This window comes from Ornithorhynchus anatinus, chromosome 20 (assembly GCF_004115215.2).
Source record: "Ornithorhynchus anatinus isolate Pmale09 chromosome 20, mOrnAna1.pri.v4, whole genome shotgun sequence".
NCBI classification, from domain to species: domain Eukaryota; kingdom Metazoa; phylum Chordata; class Mammalia; order Monotremata; family Ornithorhynchidae; genus Ornithorhynchus; species Ornithorhynchus anatinus.
Genome location: NC_041747.1, coordinates 3,961,275 through 3,979,625, shown reverse-complemented (window position 1 = coordinate 3,979,625; position 18,351 = coordinate 3,961,275). Strand labels below are relative to the sequence as shown.

The following is an 18,351-nucleotide window of genomic DNA, read 5'->3' as shown; positions in this document are numbered from 1 at the left end:
TATGGAAGACCAAACCTCAGGCAGACAGGAGCTTACAGGGAAGAGCAAAAGATATGAGATAAGACAAGTATGTCTAAAATGCATAGTTTTGGGTTTTTTTTTTTTTTAATAAAAAAGATGGCTCCAGTCTGGTGAATCTGGGGAGGTGGTTTCTGGCTGGAGGCGGGCAGGAGACGTGTGTATATGTTTGTGCATGTGCATGCACATGCATGTGCTCACTCACACTTACACTTTCATACATACTATCACACAAAAGCATGCTGAGCTGCATGTAGAGATATAATGACCAGATTAGCAGAGAGGTTGAATGAGGAAGTCTTTACAGTAAAGGGATAGTTTTACAGAGATTCTCAAGAAGTATGTAGGAAATGAATATAAGAGGTTGTTCTACATTCAATCGGATTTATTGATCGCTTACTGTGTGCAGAGGACTGTACTAAGCCCTTGGCGCATACAAGTCGGGAACAGATAAAAGACACAGCATGCCGTGTGGGGCTTTTGTTTTTGAAGAATCTGGTGTCATAGGAAAACTGTTTATAAGCACACCCGATTCAAGGACAATTAAAGGGTTGGAGGTACTTAATGTAAATGCTTACATTATAGCTTTGTTCACTAGCAGACGGCTTTACATCCTCACTACTCATTTTACTGTAGTAAATACTATGAAATGATAAAACCTTGAAGAAATCCAAGGTACTATACACAAAGTAAAGTACTGTATAGTACAATATGACTGAGGCAGAGATTGGAAGCAGACTGGACTAGAACATAAAACACAGGCCTGGAAACCAGAGGACATGGGCTCTTATCCCAGCTCCACCATTTGCCTGTTGTGTGATCATGGGCAGGTCACATCTTCTCTGGGCCTGTTTCCTCAACTGCAAAATCGGGATTCAGAACCTATTCTCCCTCCTACCCAGACTATGAACCCCACGTGGGACAGGGACTGCATCCAGCACGATTAGCTTGCATCTACCCCAAGACTTAGAAAAGTGTTTGACACACAGCGCTTAACAAATACCATTAAGAACCAACAAAAAAAGTCACTTGTCCATTAGGATAGGATGGCTTGACCATTAAATTCTCTCCTGAGAATTGACAGTAATAGTAATAATAATGATAATAAGGTACTTGTTAAGTCCTTACTATATGCCAAGAGCTACATTAGGAGCTGGAGTAGATTCAATGTGATCAGATTAGGCAGTCCCTGTCCTACAAGGGGAACAGGGTCTGAGGAAGGAAAACAGGAATTTAATAGCCTTTTTACAACTGAGGAAACAGAGGGACAAATAAATTGAGGGGCTTGTCTAAGGTCACACAGCAGATGGAGCCAAAATTAAAACCCAGGTCTCCTGACTCCAAGCCACACGCTTTGCCACTAAGCCATGAGAGGCCCAAATCCTGGGCTTCTTGGGCAGAAAGGTCTGGCAACTTCCCCAGCAGTCTTACCCACAGACAATGTCCTCTGAGAAGGTGGCAAGACATCAATGTACAGGCTAAATTGAAGGTCTAAGGGACAGTTTTTGCAGCTGCTATATCTGAACTTATCATTCATTCATTCAATTGTATTATTGAGCGCTTACTGTGTGCAAAGACTGTACTAAGCACTTCGGAGGGTACAATATACCAACAAACACATTCATGCCCACAATAAGCTCACAGTCTAGAGGGAAAGACTGATGACCCACCCGGGGTCTTTAAGCACCTTCACAAGCATAAATGACAAAGACCCTACCATCTCCATTGTTACTGTCTATTTAATAAATAAGTTGATTGCTGTTTGCTTCTCTGACAATAATGCAATTTTTTGTTCTTATCAAAGGCAAAAGTTGAAATATTTACTCAAATTTCTTGAATGGTACCAGCATGATTTGAGCAGAAGAGGAAATTATGTTGTGATGTATGATAATTTCATTTTACCATATTTAGGCCAAGTTACTTTTTTTGGCATGTTTTTGCTTTTGACCTATGAGTGCACGTATGCCATCATCAAATTTCTGCCATAGCCTCCTCTCTCTCAAGCCCTTTGGAATCGGTTCCAGAGTGGCAACTCTGGAAAGTCAGATATTGTTTCCTTTTGCAAAAACAGTAACATAAATGACTTGGTGATAAGTTTGACCTACACTTTCACTGGAGCCGGGCGATATAATCAGCTACTGTGATAAAAAAAAAAATCTGGAGGTTAAGTGTTTCCCACAATCTACACATTTTTCTTGTTGCTACAATCAGTTTTAGACTTGAACATTAAATGGAAATTCCTACTGAGCATGTGGAGAAGCTCATAATTATATTCCTATACCAACATCAGCCAGCGATCAACTTGTGAATAACTAAGTGCATTATCTGGACCTCTTTTCTAAGATTAGGTCAGAACTGGAACGGGCTTCAGGAAGAAGGAAGAAGCATATGGCTAAATTTTCTTCTTCGTTGTCCCACGGTTAAGTAGTAACCCCTTCCCTTGGACATAAATCAGCTCCACGTGGCAGGCCTCCTGAGGGACCATTCTTTCTGTGAAGTGAAGCATTCAAGTTCCTTGCTGATACTAAGAAAATGTGACAGAACCTCTGTATTTGATACAACAAAAGTGAATCGATGAAATGCAATGACTTATTTTTATTCATTATGGTATTTGTTAAGCGCTTTTTATGTGTCAAGCACTGTTCTGAGCACTGGGGTAGATACAGGTTGATCAGATTGGACACAGTATCTGTCCCGCATGAGGCTCACAGTCTAAGGAGGGAGAGCAGGGATTGAATCCCCTATGTAGACTTGTGGCCTTGTGCAAATTTTAGGCAGGAAAAAGCAATATCTAAATCTTAATGGATTGAAAGGAGGCAACCAGCTGCTCTTAATGACAATTGACCTTCCTTCCATACGTTGGACTGAGCATCCACTAAGCAGTCTTCAAACTGCCTTTTAGTTTACATGTAACTTGTACTTAAAGATTTACTAGGTAAATTATAATTCCCACACACATTCACTTCTATTTATCCATAATAAATATCTTCTAGAAAATGACTCAGCAAACAAGTCTGATCCAAAAGCAGATAGTCTGTAATTTTAGGTTTACAGAGGTGTCATGAACATTACCGTAAACACTAAAGTCTAAATGAGCTTGAGAGGAAACAAATTAGAGGCAACCGCCAGTCCTTGAAGCAAGATATGAAAACGTTTAAGCTAACAACTATATTTACTGGGGAGCAGGATTCAGAGATTTTAAAGACTAAAGGAAATAGTACGGATTTTTAAAAGTCTTCCAAATAAGCAATTTGTCGAATAACAGGGGGAAAAAGCAGATGGGATTTTTCAATGAACGATAAATTTTAAATGGCTTATGAATATTTTCCAAAATCCATCTTTAAATAATAGCTTTTTCATTAAACTGAATATGTACACCTTTAGCTAAAACTCTAAAGAAAAATATAAACAGGTCAACTATATACCTTTTCATTTGGTAAAAACCTTTAAGAATGCTTTGCCATCCACATTATAAAATTTATTTAATGGTATTTACCTTTAATTTGAATTCAAGTTGTGGTAAAACAGAAAGCAACAGATGACTGTCAATATTGTAGAGTTCCAGAATTAAATCGAAGACATGCTCCGAAAGATCACTGATAGATGTTTTCCCAAGCATAAGCACCTGATTAAAGAACTTGAAAGAAAAAATATTGCCATGAACAACACAAACATCATGAAGTTATGTGCATGTTTTTTAAAACTCTGAACCTTGTATTTCTTTCTCAAATTCATTACACCTTTAACACTGTCTCGGAGCACCAGATAACCAGATGTTTACTGGGATTTTTTCAAGAACTATATCAAAATTAGGAGGTATTTAGAAAGCATATAGGTGTATTTGCAGTGTCCTCACACTGCAAATATAATGTGCATATATTAGAAGCCATATGATGCCATATATATATAGAAGCCATATAATGTGCATACATTACTCAAGACCTAACGCATTTTGTACAACACACAGACAAATAAAATTAACATTTTGGTGAATTATTCCAATTTGTATCTTCCTTCTCCATCTAAATTTATTCTCCTTTGGCCATATCATAACCTGCTAGTTCCTCTTTAAGAGGGAGGACAGGGAAAGGAGAGAAAATGCTATTTCATTATGTTTTAGGTGTTCATTCGGCTACACTGAATAGGTTTAAGCAGTTTTCTGGATTTCTCTGAGAAAATGAGGGCTTTTAATACCTGATCTTTCAACAGTAAGGATGGAAGTCTCCTATTGTGCTGTAAAATTTTAAAGATTTACATAAATGACAATATACAAGTGTCTACAGCTTAACTAGAAATACAGATGCAAGTTAATAAATCCTATGAATGGAAACCTCGATGTAATCTAATGATTAATTGTCAAACATACAATTTTACTTAGCAGTAAAATTCATCAATAATACATGTGCTTTCATTCTGTGAGCGCTGCACACAGAATGTGTCTGTTGTAGTGTTACATTATGTACTCCAATTGCTTAGAATAGTGCTTTGCACACAATAAGCACTCAATAAATATGATTGTCTTAAATCTTGGGAAAAACATACATGGACATTGATTTACATGTTATCCTTGATCCACAGGGGGCTCACCAAATAAAAAGGGTGGAAGGAGAAAGGAGGCAGGGGGACAGAACGGAAAACACAGGAAAAGGGTAGAAAAAAATTAAAACAATAAAATCAACAATAATGACAATAGTAAAAAATAACAGGACATGACTGGAAGGGATAATCCTCACTCCTCACAGATGAAGACAGGGACAAAGACACCAGAACCCGTCTGACAGGAAGATAGGTTTTTTCCCACTCACCTTTCCCATTTGTTATTAGATGGTAGCAAGGGGGCAGAATGGGGCAGACCTCACTGTCAAGTCTGCCCCGCGAGCGCGAGGATTTCAGAGTACCACGGGTGGAGGGGAGCTTTGGTTTGCAGGTGGTTATAAATGTTTATTTACAGTCTAAGTCGATTAAAGATCTCAGGGCTATTCCCAGTACTTCTTCAGTGCGGTGGAGAACGTCCGCTGTGCGATGCAATGCCTTTTAAGCCCTACTGTGCTATCTAGAGCTCCTGATTAATGATGGTCTTTGAAATAATAATAATGATGGTAGTATTTGTTAAGCGTTTACTATGTGCAAAGCACTGTTCTAAGCGCTAGGGGGATACAAGCTAATCAGGATGTCCCACGTGGGGCTCACAGTTTTAATCCCCATTTTACAGATGAGGTCACTGAGGCACAGAGAAGTGAAGTGGCTTGCCCTAAGTCACACAGCTGGCACGAACAAAGCCAAGCTGCTGTTTATGGAGATCGATGTTCCAATAAAAGTACTGGAATCTATTACATAACTCCTTGAAGGTGGCTTCAATCTCCACGAACCTAGTATTCAGTACTCTTAATGATCTGTAAGCCATTTTTTAAACACATTGATTGTACTGCTGGTAAGACTATGGCAAAAAGAATGATCAGTTGAGTTTCTTGGTTTCTTAGAGCAGCCTCTGCCTCACAATAATCAATGAAATAGCATTGCTTAAATCCTGGTAGTTGCATGATAACTTTTTCATATATTCCTGAGATTAGTTGCCAATAACATGATTAGTCATGTCCAAAGTAGAGGTGTTTCGTGACTTATTTCCCATCACCAATGATATAAAGTAGAGCTGGACCCTATTCAGTTCACTATGTGCAGGGAATGTATCTCTTGTACTCTCCCAAGTGCTTACTACAGTGCTCTGCACATAGTAAGTACTCAATAAATATGACTGATTGATTTGACTTGTTCCATGTACACATGCTGGATGATGCAAAAATGGACCGAAATTCTGATGCTAGAATGCATTTCCATTCCTCCTGGCAATCTTTCAAACTCAAAAGAATGTGAGCATCCTCCAAAGTCCCAAAGAGGGTCATTCAGTTGTTTCTAGACACTGATAACCACAATCAAGAGGTAGACAGACGCTCAGGCAATTGATTGTGACCTGCTCAGCAAAATCAGACCAGGGCTTAGGTTGATATAGCTACATCAGGGCAACCCTGATTACAACTAAAGATTTTCATCAGCAATACAGATATGCATATTGTCACATTATTCTGCTACTTAGGCAACACACCATCCAACAGTACAACGGAAACACAAAATGAAAAGGCCAACATGTTGTGGGGCTGCTGGATACACTATAGCAACAAGAAGATATCAAGTTGCACATCAAACTGATGATTTACAGAACTGTAACACTGTCAGCCTTCAGTATAAATATGAAAGTTAGATCCATGACAAAAACTACATTTGGCTGAAGAGTAATAGGATTTTCAATTAGCCAATGTTTGATGAGATGAAATGGGAAAAGGTGTGTTTGGTCTGGGGAGGAGGGGATGGGACGGGAACAAAATCAAGGGAGACAGAGAAAGCTGTTTAGGGAACCAGTGAAGCACAGCTAGGCAACTGTGGTAACAGACCAGTCTGGCATGCTGCAGTGAAGAAAGACAAATCATGAGAATAAGAGCAAAACCAAAACCGGTCAGATGCAGCAACTAAAAACCCAGCACCACAACAGGGGACAATCACTCTATTCAGCCCCAGAAAAACCCAGTAAAAGTCAGCATAAGGGACGCTATCTTCAAGTATGATAGCCCACCAAAATAAAAACTTTGTTATCTGTCATTTTCAAAGAGTGGAAAGTGACAGTTGGTCAAAAAAGTCTGGAAAGCAAGCAGATTTGCCTGCTCACACAGGGCGCTCAAAGAACAGAGCACAGTGAATCCCAGCTATGTTTACTTCAGGGACTATTTGCTGATCAAATTAGGTGATAACCTTCCACCACAGGTGCTATAACAGGGAGGAGTCTGTTTCCTAATCGTGTTAAAAGCAAACCCTATCGGCCCCTGCTCTGCCATGCAAAATACCCCCTGAGAAGGACATACTGCCTGAAGCTCAAGAAACCAACATCAGTAATTGGAGGTGACCTCAAGATGCTAGCTAATCAGATTAACGGAGAGTTTATATAAGCATCCTAGGGGAGGAGACAATTACACTAGGTCGCCTTAGAACTGCCTGGTTGAGTTCTTGACCTTGTACCCTAAAGGAGACGACACAAACACACACCACCACTTCTTCCAAAATTTGCAGAGCTTTCTATCCCAATAGAGGTACACTCCTCAAAGAACATTCCCTAATTCCTAACAGCATTCCATCCCAAAGAATTAGTCACAGCTTGGAAATACTGGTTAAGTCATCATGATGGAGTCCCCCATTAAAAATGATGGGTAAATCTCAGTCCTGAGATTTCAGGATGGAGAATCAGCGCAAAGGAATTGATTATAATAATAAGCTTGCACCGTCACATTGTCTCATCCCTACTAGGCAAGTTTCCAGTGGTAAATTGAGCTTTCCAGTTGGTACAATGCCAGAATACACAGCCTTTACTCTGTGTGTATGTATGTGTGTGTGTGCGCCTGTATAAGTCAGAGAGAGAAAGCCTGTGTGAGTGAGAAAGAGAGAGAAAATGATCTATGATTTGGGTAAGCCCATGCCAGAGTTTCGCTCTAAAATGAGTTCACTTTATCTTAAAGTTATTGAACTATCTTCACCACTAATTTTGACTACATCATAAGGTTTACAATAGCGATCATTTAGATACTTCCCAGTAAGAACAAGTAAATACAGCCTGGAACAAATTTATTCTGTTTAAAAAATTAAAGGATAATTATAAGGCCTTCTCAAATAAACTGCTATATACTATCTCCATGGGAAAACACGAGTTTTTGGATGAGCAAAACCTATCACCTTATCTGCAAGCCAACACTTTGCTGACGAATGAAAGAGAAAAGTAGAAGAATGCGAAAAGGAAGGTAGGCTCAGGTTGCTTCACTCTTCTCTCAAAGTAGTGAGGGGAGAGGAGTGAATCTGAAAAACGCTTCTATCCCTATATGCGGGAAGTCTGGGGTATAATAATGTTGGTATTTGTTAAGCGCTTACTATGTGCAGAGCACTGTTCTAAGCCCTGGGGTAAATACAGGGCAATCAGGTTGTCCCACGTGAGGCTCACAGTCTTAATCCCCATTTTACAGATGAGGTAACTGAGGCACAGAGAAGTTAAGTGACTTGCCCAAGGACATCCATCTGACAAGGGGCGGAGGCGGGATTAGAACGGTATGGGATTGTCCCTGAGAGAAAACAGGGTCTGGTAAAGCATCTGGAGCTTACTGCCTCTAATTTCCTGAAAGCAATATTTTCTTAGAGTTTGGGGAATTTTCAACTTGCTGGGCCAAATGGTGATTTCCTTCTCTGCCTCAAAAAGAATCGGTAGCTGCAAGGCTCTTCCTTTCTTCTTTATTTTGCAGCGTCACTGGGTATCAAGAATTACGGGAGGAAATGCCGAGCTTCACGTGTTTGACATTTTCTACAAACTGCCAAAAGAGGGAGCTCCCTTATTGCACTGGCCCAAATGAAGAGAAATTTTGGTCCTGAGGTGGTAGCTCGAGTCAAGCCCTGGGAGTAAGGTGCATTCTCGGCCCAGAGCCCCGGTAGTACTCAGCTTCACTTCCAACCCAGCAGAGTGTTCAGGCACCGTGGGTTGCTGGGACTAATGCGTGCCCACGTGCGGCAGTGCCTCAGCCATTAAAACCTGGGTGGAGTGACTAGAGGAAGTCCCAAAATTAAAGATTAAATGGCCTGGCCCAATGGCCAGCTACAACCAGCCATTACAGAAAACTATCTACTTGGGCTTTAATAGGGCATGAAGAAGCAAGTCACTCTGAGAACAGAGATGTGAAGGTGGAAAAAGGAAACCCATAATCGATAATCAACTGGCCCCATAGTGTCCTGTCTAAAAACTCCTCAAAATCAAAGCCATCTTTACAAAAATCTTCGGGTGCTTGAAATTCTACACAGCTTTATTATCTGGAACAACAACAGTTTGGGAGAAACAAGACAAAGTGCTTCGAAGCATCTTTTTTTGGTTTTGTTTCTGGAGGATTCATCTTCCATAATTGAACCAGCAGCCCAGGAGGACAACAGGCAATTCTGGAACACACGTGTTTGGGGCCCATCTGCTATGCCAGGGGCTTCGAACAAAGTTCCCTCTAAGCTGCACAGGCAGACAGTAATCCTAAAAGTGCCACGCTCCAGACCCGGAGGGTCTGCAAATGCCTCCCTTTCATGAAGAAGAGCACATTCTGCTTGCCCAGGCCCCTGGACATAACTCCTCCCTGTACTGTGTCCCACCCTACCAGATTCACTTTTGGCTCTGAGGTTTGGTGAGTCCCCAGCCTATTCGCTTCTCCATTTTTCCTGCTTGCCTCCTCCTCCTCTTCCTCCCTTGCCACCTCTCCCTTTCCATAGGCACTGCTTAAATATTTCCAAGGGGTGCAAAGAGTATCTTATAATGCGCTCAGCGCACACAAAAAATGCAAGGGACTTCTACTCACCAGGCCAAAAACTACAAAAGAGAAGCACTGGTGGCGAGGGGAGGATCCCGAGAACCAGAGAATGGCCAGACCCGGAAGAATTTGTCTTACAGCCAACTGAAACTGACTCCTTTGGGATAAGAATTCATGGTCTATAGCTGTCACCGTGAAAAGCGCTAGGCCATTTTACAGAAGAAACCATTATCACAGACTCTCTGACAACTTCTTTCCTTCCACCCTTCTTGGTTCAAAGACTCCCTGGATTTGTCAATGGGATGAAAAGCTAATGAGCAGGAGTTTCTGAGGCAAAACTGGGGGAAAGGGTCCATATCCTCCCTAGCAATGAAAGGTGAATTACCAATTAATTAGATTAGGTAGGAGATAAAGGAAGAGTGGAAGGGACAACTTTCCCTATAGTTTTATCACACTGGGCTTTTAAAGAACTTCGCCTGGTGATTCTTAGCCAGAGAATTAGCAGTTTAAGTTACTATCTCTACTTTCTTTTAAAATGTTCTCTTCGCTTAGGAGATACTTGGTATCAGTTCCTACTTATCAACATACAAAACTAGGTTTTTTAAATTTTTCTTATACTTAAGTAATTTTTAAACTTTGCAGGTGTTATGGAATTACATAGTTTAACTTGTCCAGTAATTGCTATCCAAAGAATGACTATGATTTTTAATTAGAAAAAGTCAATGTTTTCTCAAATCTGGAAAACAAATACAGCCACGGGTTCTCCATTCTTGCAGAACTCGATGATAAAGAAAAGCCACGCTAAAACAATCACCACATCTGATGCCGTGTGCATGCATCTGTGCATGACAATTTCTTCCAACGCTGGGCTGGGCTGTACCTAAAACAGGCTCATGTTGTCGGAAGAATGCTCCCTAATTTGGCCGTTGTATTCCAGCCAAAACACATAGCAAAGATACATGTCCTGGCAGAACTGAGCTCATATACAATTTATTTGGTAATAACTATAATACCATGGCGACATTTTTAGGAATTCTTTTTCTTACACCGACTGACTGCTGAATTACAGTCAGGACTTACGTTAGTGATGTATGGTTCGATTGCTTGAGCTGTCCTCTTCAGTAAGGCTTTGGCTAGATCATATGCCTGTTTGTTTAGATTCTGAAAGACAATAAAATTAAGGGTCAACCTACAAGACTTGTTCTTCTAACAGGCAGAAAGTCAGAATGACAATTTATTAGCTTTAGAAACATGTCGTTTTGAGGAAGTGGCTTAGAAATCCTTCAAATACCAAACTTTATAAACTACAAAATTATCACGCCCAAATGAGAATCATCTGGCAGCAGTGCAGTGCATATGACAGCACATCAAAGGCAACTGTCAGAGCAGAAGGAGGAAAATAGAAAAGAGGGGACTCAAGGGGCAAGTCAATCTATCAATGGTGTCTGTTGAGCACTTACTGTGTGCACAGCACTTGGGAAAGTACAATAGAATAGAGCTGGTAGACAAGGAGGCAGCAAAGGGGAGTTACTGCAAGTTGGGGAAAACTGAGGAAGGCCCAAAAAAGGGGGTGTCTCATGAGCAGGGGAGGCGGAGAATGAGGTGCAGAATAAACAGGACAGGGGGCTGGAAAAGAGGCCAAAAGGAGCCTAGAAGGAAAGGGAAATAGGGTCAGGAAGCTTAAGACGGGACTACAGTGGGACTTGAAGCTGTGAGGCAGGAAAGATGGGTAAGAGCACTAGAGAGACAGGTCAAGCAGGGAAAATCGGACAAAAAGGGTGTGAACAGGGGGCCAGGGAGAAAAGCCATGGTTTTAGGAAATCCACAACTCTAACATAAGCAACTCTTAAATTGTCTTTTAAAGAAGTAGTTGCACAGGAAGTGAAAAGGAAATTGGTTTTAAGCAGACTATGACTATTTTGTTCTAGGAACAAAAGGAAAATAGCTTTATTTCAAAAGCAAATCAAGTAGCATGAAAAATGAGCGTGCACGTCAAGACACTAGCCTGTTAGACTCTATGAACTGGACAGTGCCAAAAGAATAAAGCAGGAGGAATTTCAAATTTTTACCAGGAGACACCTCCAGCTTTAGACCCCGATGCCTGCTTCAAACTGCCAACAAAAGATGTTTCAATTATGTGCCTAATACCAGTCAATGATATGTATCGAGTGCCCACTGTATGTAAAGCAGTGGTGGCGTCCCCTCTTTCTCCCTGCCTCTTTACAATTCGCTCCTTTGGAGCTGTTCTAAGGCAGGAGATATGAATTTTGGAGAGACATGGGCAAGTAGCAGGGAAGATGGCAAGCTAGAGGGAGAGCATGAGAACTGTTTATATTAATGTCTGTCTCCCCCTCTAGACTGTAAGCTCATTGTGGGCAAGGGATATATCTGTTTATTGCAATATTGTACTCGCACAAGTGCTTAGTACAGTACTCTGCACACAGTAAGTGCTCAACAAATATGATTGACTAAGAAGGAGGCTGCTCTGAGGATGGAAAGCTTTTAAGAGAAAGCAGGCTTCTGCTCTGGACCAAAAAAAAGAACAGCCACTTCATAGCCATGCACATCCACCCCATTAAATGAGTGAAGGGGTCTCATTCTCCTGGGGAGCATGATATCCAGGAGTACTTTATTCTGAAGTTTGTGTCTTCGTGCCTATGACTTCCACAGCAATTTACAAATTGCTGTGGAAGATTTCCCAGAAAATTGAAGGTATGTCCTCTAGATTGTAAGCTTTTTATGGGCAAAGATGGTGTCCATTAATTCTGTTGTATTGTACTCTCCCAAGTTCTTAGTACACTGCTCTGCATGTAGTAAGAGCTCAATAAATACCGCTGATTGATAACTAGGTTTCCCTTGTATCCATAAGGATAAATGAAATAAAACTGGCCTCATTACACAGTCCCACTTGAATTTTTATGTAATGGAGGTTAAATTACATTAGCTTATGTACAGCTCTTATGAACATGTCTATATATTATACACTATAATTTTTAAATTTATATTAATATCGGTCTCCCCACCTAGACTGTAAGCTCAATTCATCTGATCGTATTTACTGAGCGCTTACTGTGTGTAAAGCACTGTACACTAAGTACTTGATGTGAGCAGGGAACGTGTCTACCAACTCTGTTGAACTGTACTCTCCCAAGGGCTTAGTACAGTGTTCTGCACATAGTAAGCACTCAGTAAACACTATCGATGAGAATAATGATTAAACAAAAGGCAAGTTAAGAAAAACAAAAAAGATCACATGACTGGGTAATGATCTTAAAAAAGAACACCGTTTTGAATAGCTCTAAGCCACCAAGTGTTCATTTGAGCCTGCTCAGTCCATTAAAAGTACCAGGTGCCTATCCAAGGTTTATTAGGTCAAAGATTATGCTTTAATGATTTGAATAAAGTTCCCTGCACTTTGTTTGGCCTTTTTAATCAAGGTGCTTTGAAATCTGGAGGCATTATCTCAGCAAGAGACTATATAAGTAGCTGAGAAGTAGATATAACAATAAGGCCGGGGCTTTTACCACTCTTTAGAGCTCTGCGGGTTTTCTTCAAAAAAACAAAGGACTGTTTGTGTGATGAACAGAAATAATGAAGTTGTCCAACAAATCACTGAAGCCACAAATAACTTGCAACAGAAAATGCATAAACTGTTTAATTGCTGTCAGCAAGTCTTCTGTTGTACAAAATAAAAGAAAAATAATTCCTTCACCACAGGCTTAAAATAAAAATTGACAGATATAACAAACATAGGGGCTGTTGACAACCTTTCCCTTTCCGATATGATCAAATGACTTCTATTCCAACCCACTGAAAGACAGTTTAATATCCTATTATTGCTGCGTCCCAAGCAAGTCTGACCTAAATCACATCTCCTCCAAGAGGGCTTCTCTAACTAAACCCTATTCACCCCTCCCTTCTGTGTCACCTACGCACTTGGATCTCTACCCTTTATTCACTTGGATCTATATCCCATATGAACTTGATATGTGAAGTCCAAAGCTTCACAATCCTATGCACAGATGTACACTTCTGCACATCTCCTCATATTCTCTCATTTTCCCCATCTGTAATTCATTTTAATGCCTGTCTCCCCGTCTGGGCTGTAAACTCCTTGTTGGCAAGGATAGTGTTGACTGACTCTATTGTCCCCCAAGCACTTACTACAGTTCTATGCCTGCAGTAAGCACTCAATAGATGTCATTGATTGACAGTTAGATATAAATCAAAAATTTCCCAAAAGTTTGAGTATCTATTGGTTCTGTGAAGGATGAATATCTTTTTGGCCACCTCTATAAATTCCTCAAAGTAGCAAGTGGCCTGTAGTCACCACAGTGGCATTTGGGCACACCCACTGATTGTCCTCAGAACACTGTATTAAGTGTTTGGTAGAGTATATATAAGAGAGTTTTGATGGGGTTTTCCATTTGTTAAGCGCTTACTATGAGTCAAGCACCGTTGTTCCAAGTGCTTGAAGAGTACAATACAAGACAATTAGTCTGGAGTGTGATACAGTCATTAAAGTAAATTGCATTTAAGGGAAATGGAAGAGTTTAAGGATGCATACTCAAGTAATAATAATAATAATAATGTTGGTATTTGTTAAGCGTTTACTATGTGCCGAGCACTGTTCGAAGCGCTGGGGTAGACACGGGGGAATCAGGATGTCCCACGTGGGGCTCACAGTCTTAATCCCCATTTTACAGATAAGGTAACTGAGGCACAGAGAAGTTAAGTGACTTGCCCACAGTCACACAGCTGACAAGTGGCATAGCTGGGATTCGAACTCATGACCTCTGACTCCAAAGCCCGTGCTCTTTCCACTGAGCCACGCTGCTTCTCTAACAAAGAAGTAGCGCAGGGCTGAGGGTGGAGTGAATATCAAGTGTTTAAGGGGTACGGATCCCAAGGCAGAGGTGACACAGGAGGGAGGGTGAGAAGGAAATGAGGGCTTAGTCAGGGAAAGTCTCTTCAAGGAGATGTGATTTTAATATGGCTTTGAAGGTGGTGGTCTGTTGGATATGAAGGGGGAGGGAGTTTCAGGCCAGAGGGAGGTCATGGGCAAGGGGATGGCGGTGAGTTAGAGGAGACTGAAGTACAGTGAATAGGTTGGCGTTGGATGAGTGAAACATGAGGCCTAGGTTGTAGTAAAATATCAGCAAGGTACGGTAGAATGGAGGCTGGCTGATGGATAAGTGCTTTAAAACTGACGGTGATTCTTTCCAGATTCAAGATCTGCTCTCAACTGTCAGAACAAGCCTCTTTCGATCCAGAAACAGGGGGCTCTCCTCACACTTTCCACAGGTCTCCAAGTCTCTACCACTTTCAACCTTCCCTACTGACTCGTCTCTATTTACAGCCCCTAGGTTCTGAGTGAAAGCTGCTTGGGGGCTGGGAGTGGTTCTTCTGCTGAATCTCCCAAACGCTTACTACAAGGCACCACACTTGGCTGTTCAATACTTCTGTGTGGACATTGAAATTGACTGGCCAGTAGCCAATTCTGTATGTCAATTTTTCTGCCTGCTGAGTGAGAACTCACAGGGCCCTACCTAGAGCTTTCAAACTATGGGGCACCACCAGGCTGCAGGCTGTGGGGTTTTTTGTTTGCTTTTTGGTTTTTTAATGGTATTTGTTAAGCACTTACTATGTGCCAGGCACTGCTCTAAGCACTGGCATAGATACAAGCTAATCAGGCTGGACACAGTCCCTGCCAGTCCCTCATGGGGCTGAGAGTCTTACTCCCCATTTTATAGATGATGGAACTGAAGCACAGAGAAGTAAAGTGACTTGTCCAAGGTCACACAGCAGACGAGTGGCAGACCTGGGATTAGAACCCAACTTCTTCCGACTCCCAGGGAGTCCTAGGGCCTCTCTGCTTCTCAATGACTGGTTGCCATTCTGAACACAACTTTCTCGATAAACATATGCATCTTTTCTCAAAAATGAAGATACCGAGTTCCTACTGTGAATTCCTGTAGTAGTCTTCAATGGACATATTAGGGCAATATTAGCAGTTTGAAGAACAAATGTATTTTATTTTCCTAGAGAATATTAAATCCTTAATGTAATACTCATCCTATTCATGCAAAAATAAATTATGGAAGCTAAATAAATGCAGGGGATTAATTTAAATTACAATCTGTTCTATGCCTAATAATTATAACTATGAATCCACTTATTTGTCCTTGGATAAATGCAATGTGAACAATCCAACAATCATTACTACTTACCTTATGGGCAGGCACTAGATTTACCAACACAGTATCCAAAAGCTCCTGTGACACTGTATCCCCTTCACAAATAATAGAGCTCATCAGATCCACCATGTGCATATGAACTTTTTGATTATGGCCATTGCTAAAATTAGACAAGATTATTTTAGTGTGCTACCCCAAAAACAAAATTTTAACAAAATAAATACATCTATCATGAGAATGCATTATGTACAAAACCATCAAGTTGAAATGTACTGGAACACATAGTATGGATTTTTACAGTTTACTCGATTTAGCTTGATTTTTACCTGCAAAATCACTCTTTTAAGTTCACATTGAACCCCTCAGAAGACCAAAAAAGTTAATTTTAAGATAATTTCTGCATTGAACTGCCAGGGGAAATGAGTCCATTTATGAATCCATCTTCATTTTGTCGCTGTCGACAGAGTGCATTTGTGAGTTGAATGGTTAAAACCTCCACTGTTTTCACTCATAGTACTTACTGAGCGCTTCTGGGCAGAGCATTATAATAAGCATTTGGGACAGTACAAAGAAAACATGATCCTTGTACTCTGGGAGTTTACTATCTAAATGATTAGTCAAAAGAATTAATATGTATTTTGAGCTGCAAAGTATATATACGCATCATATTTTTTTCCTATGGTATCTCCCTTCTCCTCTACTGCAAGATTTGGCAGTTTCCTGGAATAAGTAGCAAGTGCATATAACTTATGCCATTATTCTTCTTACCTCAAAAACCAAGTCTTGGATAAGAAGGATAAAACCAAATCTGGAGTCTGATATACTATTTTAAGCAAACAAAGTGGCCTAACGTTGTTATATAAGACTGGGAGTGATGACATAAATCATTCATTTGGTCCTTTGTTTCATTTGCACCACTGCAAATGGCTAGGAAGGAATAATAACACAAAAGAAATAATAACCTGGCAGAGGTTGCTGTTTGTGAATTATAAAAATAAAAAATAAAATAAAATCTCAAATTTTTTTGTACTTTGTGAAAATTAACCTTGCTTGAACCAAATTTTAAAAAGGTGATAAACTAATATTTACCACAGATTACATTATGCCCTAATCAAATTTATTCCTCTTCCAATCCATACTATCAATAACGTTTAATGGGACTACGGTCATATGTCACCTTAAATATCTTTTGAACAAATATTCTAAACTCTACTTTTGCTAGTTAGAAATGGCTATTTAATTCTAACTATAATGTCATCAAAACCAGAAACTTAAAAGAGTGCCTTTGCAAAGTTCCTCCTATTTCTAATATTGCACTTAATCCTCTGACCAAAACACATAAGAGCATGCAAAAGGAAATACAAATTTTTAAAGGCTAATGGAGAGCTAATTAAAGGGTACCTGCGTAATGAGGGTATTTTATGTGCCACTGCCCACCTCTAGACTCTAAGTTCATTGAGGGCAAGGACTGTTGTCTGCCAACTCTGTTGTACTCTCTGAAGTGCTTAATCCAGTGTTCTGCACACAGTAAGCACTCAATAACTAAGTGATTGGAATAAAGCAAAGGACAGGGGAAAGATATGGGGAAGATTAGTGGTAATTCCCTAATTTTGGAAAGCTTTGAAGATGCTATGAATAAAGCACTGCAGGTGATGCACCTCAAAAGGGGTTTCCTGGAGAGTTGTTCTGAATGTAGATTCTGGATATTTGGTACTAAGTACCCCCAGCACTTAGACTTAGAAATCAGACAGAAAGAGGAGCAGTGCTTTAGAAGGGACTACAATTGGCAAGGAAATTGTCCTTCTTATTCAACCCACATATTCAATCTGTCAACCAAGTCAGTTAATAGTAATAATAAAGTTGGTATTTGTTAAGTGCTTACTATGTGCCGAGCACTGTTCTAAGTGCTGGGGTAGATACAGGGTAATCAGGTTGTCCCACGTAAGGCTCACAGTTAATCCCCATTTTACAGATGAGGTAACTGAGGCACAGAGAAGTTAAGTGACTTGCCCACAGTCACACAGCTGACAAGTGGCAGAGCCGGAACTGCACACAGCTAAAATCCGCCCCTTCTCCATCCAAACTGGCTTCAAATCCTGTCAGTTCTACCTGAACAATAGGGCTAAAATATGTCCTTTGCTGTCCATCCCAAACTTCTACCACGCTGACCCAGGTACTTAACCTATTCCACATCAGTCCCAGTTGCTGAACTCCCAACCTTCCAGGCCGTACTTAACTCTGCTGCCCAGATCATATTTCCCCACTCAAAAATCTCCACATCTGCACAAACAGAAAGTCCTTAAAGCTTAAGGCACTCAATCATCTCAACCCCTCCTATCTTACCTTGCTGGCTTCCTACTACAACCCAGCACACTCACTTCGCTCCTCTAACACCAACCTACTCACAGTACCTTAATCTCATCTATCTCGCCACCAACCCCGTACCCACATCCTGCCTCTGGCCTGAAACTCCCTCCCCTTTCATATCTGACTGACCACCACTCACCCTACCTTCAAAACCTTATTAAAATCACATCTCCTCCAAGAGGCCTTCCCAGCTAAGCCCTCATTTCCCCTACTCCCTCTCCCTCTGTGTCACCCTTGCTCTCAATTTTTACCCTTTAAACATTTGATATTCTCCCCACTCACAGCCCCACAGCATTTATGTATGGATCCTTTATTTATTTTCATGTTTATCTCCTTCTCTAGACCGTAAACTCCTTGAAGGCAGGGAACATGTCTATCAGCTCTGGTATACTGTACTCTCG

General features: G+C 40.7%; 1 protein-coding gene across 4 annotated transcripts in view; it reads right to left on the bottom strand.

The window, feature by feature from the left end:
- Positions 1-18,351, bottom strand: part of PDS5B (PDS5 cohesin associated factor B) — a 102,453-nt gene that overhangs the window by 52,726 nt on the left and 31,376 nt on the right. For all 4 annotated transcript variants that reach the window (XM_039914922.1, XM_007668513.2, XM_039914924.1 and 1 more), the window contains 3 exons: positions 15,617-15,743; positions 10,467-10,547; positions 3,515-3,655 (listed from right to left, as the gene is read on the bottom strand). In XM_039914922.1, coding sequence (XP_039770856.1) covers positions 3,515-3,655; positions 10,467-10,547; positions 15,617-15,743 — 349 coding nt within the window. The remainder of the gene's footprint in view (positions 1-3,514; positions 3,656-10,466; positions 10,548-15,616; positions 15,744-18,351) is intronic.